The 10,969-nt window shown below is 43.8% G+C and overlaps 1 protein-coding gene across 1 annotated transcript; it reads right to left on the minus strand.

Annotated features, from left to right (window-relative positions):
* Positions 1 to 2,508: 2,508 nt before the first annotated feature.
* Positions 2,509 to 5,500, minus strand: LOC137940670 (aldehyde dehydrogenase family 2 member B7, mitochondrial-like). The gene is made up of 3 exons (XM_068785817.1): positions 5,021 to 5,500; positions 4,476 to 4,525; positions 2,509 to 3,373 (listed from the first exon to the last, which is right to left on the minus strand). The coding sequence occupies exons 1-3, from the start codon at positions 5,498 to 5,500 to the stop codon at positions 2,509 to 2,511; spliced, it is 1,395 nt and encodes a 464-aa protein (XP_068641918.1).
* Between the last annotated feature and the right edge of the window lie 5,469 nt (positions 5,501 to 10,969).

Consider the following 10,969-nt stretch of genomic DNA (forward strand, 5'->3'; position numbering starts at 1 on the left):
CCTTGAAACTTGACTTGGACAACTTTGGTAGAGCTATAGATCAAATACTCTATAGAAGCATGAAAGGATCCCTAATTTATCTTTCAGCTAGTAGACCTGATATAATGTTCTTGATATGCCTATGTACTAGATTTCAATCTGACCCTGCAGAATCTTACTTAGTGTCAGTGAAAAGAAGTTTTCCTTATCTACTTGAAACTCCAAACTTAAGTCTTTTGTACTTAAGCTTATGTTAAACACCTAGCCAGTATTACCCAAAAGACCGGCCTTTTAGGAGCGGGAGACATAGGTACTTAACCCAGGACTATAACATCACACCCCACCTTCGCGAGCCGGCGACCACGACGGTGCAAGGACACTGGCCCAACCGCGATAATACTTAGATGCGACCTACTAGTATTTTAATCCAACCTTGTGCCCGCGCAACAACACTGATCCGACCCAGGGCTTATCACAAGGACCTACCAGTATTTTAATCTGGCCTTTGCGCGTCCCAGGACTCAAACATGAGATGTGGGAGCCCTCTCTGATACCAAATGTTAAGCACCTAGAAAATACTACCCAAAAGACCGGCTTGTTAGGAGCGGAAGACATAGGTACTTAACCCAGGACCATAACAACTTATCATCCATTGATCTAGTAGGTTAATCTGATGCTAATTTTTTTAGTTGAAAATTTGATAGAAAGATTATTTGTGGTACGTTCAAATTACTTGTAAACATGCTTGTCTCTTGGTTTTCCAAGAAACAACACTCAAAAGTGGAATACATAGCATGTGGAAGCTGTTATGCTTAACTTCTTTGGATGAAACAATAATTAGATGGTTAAGGCTTAGAGAAAAGTGAATTTCTCGTCCATTGTGACAATATGAGAGCCATTAGTCTTAGTAAGAAACTAGTTCACCACTCTCAATCAAAATACAAAGAAGTAAGGTGTCACTTCATAAGAAATTTGGTTCAAACCAAGGTAATCAGAATTGAATTTTTTGCCATTGAAAATCAACTAGTGGATATTTTCATGAAGCCATTAGGATTTGGTAGTTCTCAAAGCTTATAGAAGAACTAGGCATGAACAACCCACCTAGATCCACTTAGGCCAAAAAACATGAGCTTGTAGAAACACATCACACACAAGAAGTGCCGTATGAGTGAAGTGGAAATCAAAAGATTACATTTTTGTCGCTCTGCATAGTGCATTTGATCAATCAATGCATATTGAATAATCGATCAACTTAAGCGATTGATCGATGAATCGAAAAAAAATGATTAATCATTTACGGCACAAATTGAGAAGTTGAAGAGGTTTAAATAAATTTCATCTCGATATCTTCACTTCAAATCATTCCAAAATCAAACTCTATCAAATCTTAGAGATCTTGTGCCCCCAAACCCCTTTCCTTTCGATTTTTGAGGTATCCTTCACTCAAATGCGAGGTTAAACCCTCATTTTCTCACTCCCTTCACCTAAACCGAAATCCCACAATGGTTCTCACCAAAGTGATGGCTAAGAAGAAGACTCCCATCAAGGACTAAGAAGAAGACTCCCATCAAGGAGCCGAAGGTATTCGAGGAAATGTAGAACTGGCATAAGCACAATTGTACCTGCAATGGAGTGTTGCCTATAGGGCTGGAGGCATAGCCATACAAAATCACCTTGGTTGTATTCAATATCACGGTGATGCTGATCATAAGAAGCTTTCATACGTGCTTAGGCTCGTTGAAGAAGTAGGGAAGCTGATTGCAGTAATTGATCAGGAGTGGTGAGGGCTTGGTCCACTGCGTCCACCCTTGTGGACCCTCGAACATACGAAAGGAGTCTAGGGGGATTCCTGTGTTAAGATTTCTAGCCATGGATCGAGTCACCCTACGCTCTCCTCGGTCTTTCAGGTTTAGAGATGGTGAAGATCTGTGTTTCGGATGCTTGGAACGCCCAATGGTGACAGAGAAGTTCATAGGGAAGGTGAACAGTCACGATGAATTCCAACAAGGAGATGAACCGTTAGGCTGCTGGAACTCCGCTAGGAAGGGAGGAAGATATGTATTTTGGTGGGGTAAGAGAAGCTGTGGAGGAAGGTAATCGAAGACGGAAATAGTTCAGAAGATTAGACGGTAGTGATGAAAATAGAGGAGCTCGGAATGGAGGAGGAGAAGGAACGTGAAACAACAACTCGGGAGAGGGGAAGATGAACGGACGTGAGGGATAACCAAGATTTCGAAGGAAGCTTGCACCTTGGACCTCATTGGGAGAGAGAATCCATTCTCGGGCCTCGTGAGAGAGAGAATCCAATCTTATTTACCTATGACTCCAACTTTCCCATTTCATTCAAATGATGCCCCTATAAATAATAGGAATGACCCCTTACACAGCCAACGCAAAAACCCAAGTTCTGAAAGAAATTACATAAATGCCACCTAAGAGAACATTTAGAAACTTACATAAATTATCCTCTACGACAACCTGCTACTCCAGTCCATAACATCACTCTCCTTCAAGAGAACGAGCTTGCCCTCAATCTCGAAGGTAGAGTTGCTGGCCCGTGACGATGGCTGGATCATTCATAAGTGTACGAGAAGCAGCACAACAACATCGTCCTAGATTGGAAAAGAGTGCAAAGTGTGCAAGTGCCACAGCCTCATCAATGTCAATATTCGCTGAACCTGTGAAAGCAATCTTGTCCACATCCATGTGACTAGCAAGAACAGAACCAGCAGTTGAACCAAATCCTAGACCGGCCGCATGAAGTAATCTGGAGGCGTATACGGCTGAGAGAGGAGTCTGCTCATCAATCTTGAGTACAATACTGTTCCCACAGGCGAGTGTAGGCCCCACCTTCCAAGCATACATAAGTAGTGGAAAGTTCCATGGGAGAATCTGTCCAGCAACACCAATTGGGTGATGCAGTACTTGAACATGGCGCGGTCCATCAATAGGGACCACAATACCATGAATGTTATCTGCCCAACCTGCATCATATCTGATCAATCGTGTAACCATTGGAATTTCAACCAAGGCAGATTGTTCATAGGGCTTGCCACTATTCCAACTCTCAATTGTTGCAATTTTGTCATTATACTTTTTGAGCAAATCAGCAAAGCGGTAAAGTATGCTTGAGCTTTGATAAGCAGCCATCCTAGGCCATGGCTCTGCATCAAATGCCTTGCGAGCAGCATGAACAGCACGGTTAACAGCTGCAGCATCACCCTCAGCAACTTCAACAATAATTTCGCCTGACCTGGGGTCCAGTGTTTGAAAGGTCTTTCCTGATGCAGCATCCGCAAATTGACCATTTAGAAGCAGTAGTGTATGATTGAGTTGAACATGTGGCTTGATAAGTTCTTCAGCTGCAATAGTAGAGCTGAACCGACGGATACTTCTGCCCACACCAGAAACTGTAACTCCAGACATCAACGTCCACACTGAAATATGGTCACGTTGAACCCATATTGATGCAACACATGCCACCGAAAAGCACCATGGAGTCCATATAGACCATAGTCCTGTTCTTAGGTGTTAAGCACCTAGCCAATATTACCCAAAAGACCGGCCTATTAGGAGTGGAAGACATAGGTACTTAACCCAGGACCATAACATCACACCCCACCTTCGTAAGCCGACGACCGCGGTGGCGCAACGACATTGGCCCGATTGCGATAATACCTAGATGCGACCTACTAGTATTTTAATCCAACCTTTGCGCCCGCACAATGACACTGGCCCCACCCAAGGCTTATCACAAGGACCCTCCAATATTTTAATCTGGCATTTGTGCATCCTGGGACTCGAACTCACGACATGGGAGCCTGCTCTGATACCAAATGTTATGCACCTAGCCAATACTACCTAAAAGACCGACCTGTCAAGAGTGGGAGACATAGGTACATAACCCAGGACCTAGCCATCACACCTATGCTCGCGAGAGCCGATGTCCATGGTGGCCCATTTGCAACGGCCTACTCTAGTGACAGCCCATGGTGTGGGAACACACTCAGGTCATCCCTTCCGCTTATAGCGGTGGCCCATTGGTGCGGGAAGCACACTCTGGTCGCCCCCTCCGCAGTCACCCCCTCCGCAATCGCCCCTTCCGAGATTCGAAGTCGCAACATAGCGCTTGCTCTGATACTAAATGTTAAGCGCCTAGCCAATTCTACCCAAAAGACTGGCCTGTTAGGAGCGAAAGACTTAGGTACTTAACCCATGACCATAACATCAGGGTTGAACGATGAAAATGCAGGACAGGGTATACAAATGTTGCACTTATCCTGACAACAACACTTACACCTTGAGCTATTCCAATAACATAGGCAGGTATCTGTTTCCATTCTAAAGTAGCTCTCATCAGTGTCCCAAAGTGGAGAACTGTAAAATATAGTAGAGCCAAAGCCACTCCTGGAAACACCACTTCTTGCCTTAGGTAGACATTCCATGCATCCATACAAAAACAGTTTGTGATCAAACAAGTTACTATTCTGACATACCCATTTTTCGATGATGATGAAATTGTCACAGAATAAAGCAAGTCCTTTTCCTAAGGAATTAAAGAACTCTCCCGTGAGGCATGAGATGCAAGTTCCTAAGTCCGTAGGCTGGTTTCACTCAAGGCCGGATATCCATTATATACAGAAAGCAGAAGACAATATTGTAGCCAAACAGATATAGGGTTCCAAAGAGCCAGGGCAATTGCAGAAGCCTTGAGGGAGATAAAACTAACGATCAATCCAGTAAATACAAGAGCCATTAACTTGCATATGAGATCAATCCGTCTAATCGTGGAGTTCATTTTTGTTAGGATGTCTTGAGGTGGTCTACTTGAGAGCACAACCACCCATCCCCTTTCAATCATAATGCTGTCAGCCATGCTTTAAAGAACAACAGTTGCTCTAGTTAGATTGGTTAAGATTGAAAAGAAAAATAAACGCTGAGAATTTTTTTGACTTCAAGCTGTGATAGAACAGAAGCAAAAAAACAGACATTCCAGCCACTGCAAAGATATATTTTGCGTCAACAGCCATGCTCGACGAACCTGAATGTATGTAAATCGGTCTATGTATCTGCCAACAGTTGGACCCAATAATGCAACAGATGTGGCTTCAACGACACCATAAACAGCAAAAAAGAGCAAAGAGTTGGGCCAGACATTAATCCTGTAGAAACCTACTGCAAATTCCCACATTCTGATTTGGTTATCAGCAGCACGCTGAATCACCAAAATTCTATCACGAACAGCCACCCCTGGTTGAAGAATATTGACAAACAGTGGACGAGCAGTAAACAAAACATCGAAAGGATTAAACACAAGGTGTCCAATTGGATAGTGGACATGTACACTGCTGTTGTACTTGGCGATAGGGAAATAAAACAGCAACCAAAAATATTTTTCAAGCATGCCCGACACCCCCCGAAAAATTCCTGCTCGGAATATAGACACAGAAGCCCGAATACTTGCAAGTGCTATACCTGCGAGTGGGTACTGGTTCTCCGCCCAATTGTTTTGGAAGTTCATTTTACGCTGTGCTGCTGAGAGTGAAGTTGAGAGGGAGCGCGAGAGGTGGTGGCCAGAAGTCAAATCCCACCGGAGTTATTTCTGACGGTGCCGACAGAGCCTCCTCTTTAGTTTGCAGTGGCGAACAACAACCCTTTGGGGCTTCGCCGCTAGTGGCTTGGTCGGAACAGGCACTGAAAGATTTTCTTTCTCCAGTTCGGGACATAGTGTGGCGTGCCGTGAGCAGGGTTGGTTTGGTTTTGGAAGTTTTGGGTCCCATTGCCCAGCTCGGGATTTTGGCGCATGATCGGAGATTTCCAATGCCAAAAAATTCAGAATTGCTGCTGTTTGGATTCCAGTGCCGTCTGATTTTGGAAATTTGGAGTCCAATTTCGGATTTGTGTCTCCAATTGTGGAGGTCACCGCCACTGGAGAGACAGAGGGTTCTCTGATGTCGTGCTCTGTAGATTTCTCTGATTTGGTTTCTGTGGCACTACACGGACTAGCAGAAATCCGAGCAATAGATGCTCCAAACCGAAGACAGATTTGAGGAATTGTGCGCAGAGGAATATTGCGGGGCCTGTGAAGTTAGATAAACTGGAGCAAAAGTACATTTGTGTTGCTGTTACCGTGAAAGCTCCCCGGAGGGGGTCTGAGCAGGGCGAAAAGGAGGCATAGGCGGGAGTGGAGACTTGGGGTATTCTATAGGGCTTGAGCCACTGCCCGGACGGGGAACCTCCAGTGAACCCAGAGAGTTGAAAAGTTGGAGTATGGTCTCCCGAAGCTTCTGGATCTCCATCCGAAGCTCTGTTTGAAACTCTGTCTGAAGGTCTTCAATGGTTGTGCACCCATCCGTTGGAGATGAAGAATCGTCCAAGGTGGTCCTCTCTGATACCACATTGTTAAGATCTCTAGCCATGGATTGAGTCACTCTATGCTCTCACCCTATGCTCTCCTCGGTCTTCCAGGTTTAGAGATGGTGAAGATCTGTGTTTCGGATGCTTGGAACGCCCAATGGCGACAGAGAAGTTCGCAGGGAAGGTGAACAGTCACGGTGAATTCCAACAAGGAGATGAACTGTCAGGCTGCTGAAACTCGGCAGGGAAGGGAAGAAGACATGTCTATTGGTGAGGTAAGAGAGGCTGTGGAGGAAGGTAATCGAAGACAGAAATAGTTCAGAAGATTCGACGGAAATGATGAAAACAGAGGAGCTCGGAATGGAGGAGGAGAAGGAACGTGAAGCAACAACTCGGGAGAGGGGAAGATGAATGGACGTGAGGGATAACCAAGCTTTCGAAGGAAGCTTGCACCTTGGACCTCGTTGGGAGAGAGAATCTGATCTCAGGCCTCGTGAGAGAGAAAACCCAATCTCATTTACCTATGACTCAAAGCTTCCCTTTCCATTCAAATGACACCCCTATAAATAATAGGAACGCCCACTTGCACAACCCACGCAAAAACCTAAGTTCCGAAAAAAATTACATAAATGCCACCTAAGAGAACATTCAAAAAATTAAATAAATTATCCTCTACGACTACCTGCTCCTCTAGATGCTATGGAGTCCATAACACCCTACCATAGAGGATTTTGAAGGGCATGGCATGTAATGCTTTGTGAAAGGAGGTGTTGTAGTAGTATTCTGCCCAAGGAATGCAATCTAACCACTTTGTTGGAGTATCCCCCACTAGGCACCGTAGGTACATCTCAATGGTGTGGTTCACTACTTCAATTTGGCCATCTTTTTGAGGATGATAGGCAAAATAGTATTTGAGTTTTGTACCTGATAAACGAAACAACTCTCTCCAAAATTGACTGGTAAAGACCACATCACGACCACTGACAATAGATTCGGGAATGCCGTGGAGACGAAAAATATTCATGAAGAAGATGGAAGTGACCTTTGCTTCTGTATACGGATGCTCCAACGGAGTAAAGTGTGCATATTTAGAAAACCGATCCACAACTACAAAAAGAATCGACTTGCCTGAAGCCTTGGGAAGTCCTGCAATGAAATCCATAGAAATGTTAGACCAAACCTTTGTTGGAAGCTTGAGTGGTTACAATATCCCCGTGGGATGTAAATTCTCGGTCTTGTTCCTCTGGCACACCTGGCACTCTGCCACATACTTGGCAATATTGGATTTCATCCCTTCCCAATAAAAATCCCCTTGTAGTCTCTGTAAGGTTTTGAGGAGGCCTTCATGGGCGTTGTCATGGTATGCTGAAACGACCATGGCTATCAAGGGAGAGCTCGGTGAGAAATAGATCCTGTGCTTGTAGAAAATGATATGATCATTAATGGACCAATGGGATGACTTTCTGCCCTCTGCAATTTGTTTGGCTAGCGTCTGTATTTTCAGTGAGCGCTGGTGGTCCTCCTTGATGGAATCCAGCAAGAGTGGCGTGAGATGAGAAATAGCTGCAATCTGCGCTGACTCCTCTGACCGACGTGATAGGGCATCCACAGTTTTGTTTAAGGCTCCTGCCTTTTGTTCCACTGTAAATTCATAACCCATGAGCTTTGTAATCCAATGTTGTTGGGGAGATGTGGTGATGCGTTGCTCCAACAGAAATTTCAAACTGTAATGGTTTGTCAGGATAATAAGGAAGCGGCCCCATAAGTATGGCCTCCAATGACTGAATGCCTTAGCTAGGCCAATTAACTCTCTTTCATATGCTGGTAACTTATGATGATAAGCAACAAGTTGTCGGCTGAAGTAAGCAATGGGGTGGAGAGACCGTTGGAGAACTGCGCCAATCCCTCCTCTGGAGGCGTCACATTCCACCACAAAAGTTTGTTCAAAATTGATGTAGAATTTTAGTTACATCGGCTTTAATACCTCGCAAGCGTACGAATCGTTCATGTAATCTAGCAGTAAGCGAGGGTCATATCCACAGGGAGGATTGAATTTTGTGTATTTTTCAGTCAACTAGCCTAACCAAATATGATGAATTAATCTGAACTAAACACTAATTATATCCTAAAGTATCAAGCAATAATTTAATTAACTACTTCCTAAATTATCAAGCAATAATTTAATTAACTACTTGCACAACAGGAAACGTCAACTCTGGATTTTATCGTGATTCGTGCCTCTCTCGAGCGCCACGTAACCACGAATCCGGATTCTCAATCCTTGCGTCTAGCCCCTCTCGGGCGCCTAGAGTTAATGACAAAGATCGGATTACAATAGAATGCAAAGAATCAATTTCCTATTGTGATGATGCTAAAATTATCAACTTTGGATTTTATCGTGATTCGTGCCTCTCTCGAGCGCCACGTAACCACGAATCCGGATTCTCAATCCTTACATCTAGCCCCTCTCGGGCGCCTAGAGTTAAAGACAGAAATCAGATTAAAATACCAAAATCCAACCTCAATTATAATACCCTAATTAGCTAATTTAATCAAATATCAAGAAAAAAAATCTTAAATAAACCTTAATTATCAAATCAGATTCAATTAACATTCAAAACCTAAGTTCAAACTATATGAAAAATTAAATTCAATAATGATGAATTACTCCCCTTCTTCCTCCTTTCGCTCGGGCAGCAACTCGTTCTCACGGGTGCTGCAATTTCTGGAAATTGGTGGCGTCGGGTAGCAATAGTGAGTGGCCGGAGGTCGAGACGACGCCGGCGACGACGGTTAGAAGCCGACGGACGGAGGTAACGTTCGGCGAAGAGCGAAATAGAGCTGACGTTCTCTAACTGGCTCTCTCGAGTCTCGGTTGGAGTCGGAATGGCTCCGGGACTGGTCGGAATATGTAAATGACGCCGGAGGATGGTCGAAAAGCGGAGTTGGCACCGGAGAAGCCCTCTCGGATCACTTCTCGGCCTGGCGAGCGACGACTGTAGAACTCACCTCGACGGAGACTCTCTCGAGCTCTCCTCGGGTTTGTTCTCGGTTGCTGGACGACAGTGGACAGCGGTGGACGACGGTGGCGCGACGGAAGGTATTGGCCCGGCGAACGACGGTGGGGAACTCCTCTCGGGTCCTCCCCTGTTTTCGGTCAAAAAACCTCTGTTTTGGTTTCCGTTTTTCTTTCTCTTCACGCTGCCTTCCTCCTCTCGTTCGACGCTTCTCTCCTTTAAATAGGATTTTTCTTATTTTAAAACGATTTGCCCTAGAAATTACCTCCATTTCACTAAGGGCATTTTGGTAAATATCTTCTTCTCCACCCAAATTCTCTTGAAATTCCATAATTGAATCTATAAAAAGCATTTCAGGAAGAAATAAGACTAAAAAAAATAATGAAATATAATTCAGGAGAGAGAAATATGCAATATCGACATTGATTAATGCCAAATTCAATAAATGCTCATTTCATTTGAAAACCGATAAGTAACCACCTATAACGCAATTATAAAGGTTATTCTATTATAATTAACCTAGTTCTCATGTCAGAATATGGCATCTATCAAAAATCATGTAGTTGTAACACGGGGGCTTCGGCCAAAGTTTGTTTAAGGGATTGGAAGACTTGTTCCGTGACATCATTCCATTGGAAGGCATTGCGCTTGAGGAGATTGGTTAATGGGGCTGATAGTGGCACATAATTGTGGATGAATTTTTTGTAATAACCTGCTAATCCCAAAAATGCCCGTAATGCTGAAATAGTTCTCGGCTGTGGGCACTGGATGATAGTAGAGATTTTTTCCAGATCTACTGTGACCCCTATGGAGGTAATGACATGCCCTGGGTAGGATACTTGAATGCTCCCAAATGAACACTTGGAGAGTTTTAAATAAAGATGATGGGTTCTTATGAGTGTGAACACCACCCACAGATGTTGTAAATGTTGCTCCCATGACTTACTGTAGATCAAGATATCATAAAAAAATACAACCACAAATTTTCTGAGATAAGTGCTAAATACCTTGTTCATAAGTACTTGGAATGTTGAGGGAGCAACAGACAGTCCGAACGGCATGACAATAAACTCAAAATGGCCATGATGAGTACGAAAAGCTGTTTTTGGTATATTAGGAGGATACATTCATACCTTGTGATACCTCGAACGCAAGTCCAACTTGGTGAAAAGTTGAGCTCCATGTAGTTCATCTAATAATTCATCCACTACTGGGATAGGAAATTTATCCTTGACTGTCTTGGCATTTAGTTCCTGGTAGTCCACACAAAATCTCCAAGTATTATTGTTACGGTCCCGGATCTGACACGTGGATTCTTTGGGAGGATCTGGAGTCTGCCACGGGTTACGGGTCTTCCAAGCTTTACCGTAGGGGTAGTAGGAAGACATGGGGAAGATGAAAACGAAGATCAAGCCAAAGGGAAGCTTGAAAACCCTAGAGCTCGTTGAGGAGAACTCTAAGCCTCTTTACGCTAGATTTAACCTAATTCTTAATACTTCAATGCTTTCCTTTTCTCATTACTCTTACCCCTTAAATAGGGTTCACCCTGTTAGGGTTTAATAAAATATTACAGAAATATCCCTATGAATAAAATATTCGTAAAATATCCCTATTAA

The sequence above is a fragment of the Aristolochia californica genome, unplaced genomic scaffold, assembly GCF_029961685.1.
Source record: "Aristolochia californica isolate CCGP_79_NKW_82.1479 unplaced genomic scaffold, dmAriCali1.0.hap1 SCAF_9, whole genome shotgun sequence".
Taxonomy (NCBI): domain Eukaryota; kingdom Viridiplantae; phylum Streptophyta; class Magnoliopsida; order Piperales; family Aristolochiaceae; genus Aristolochia; species Aristolochia californica.

Bases quoted from the DNA above. Each gene is read 5' to 3' on its own strand.
- LOC137940670 (XM_068785817.1), bottom strand. From the start codon at position 5,500: ATGAACTTCCAAAACAATTGGGCGGAGAACCAGTACCCACTCGCAGGT. The intron at 4,526-5,020 runs GTTCGTCGAGCA...TTAATTCCTTAG, and splicing joins ACCGATTTACATACATTCAG to GAAAAGGACTTGCTTTATTC. The intron at 3,374-4,475 runs GTATGTCAGAAT...TGGTGTGGGCAG, and splicing joins TCATCATCATCGAAAAATGG to AAGTATCCGTCGGTTCAGCT.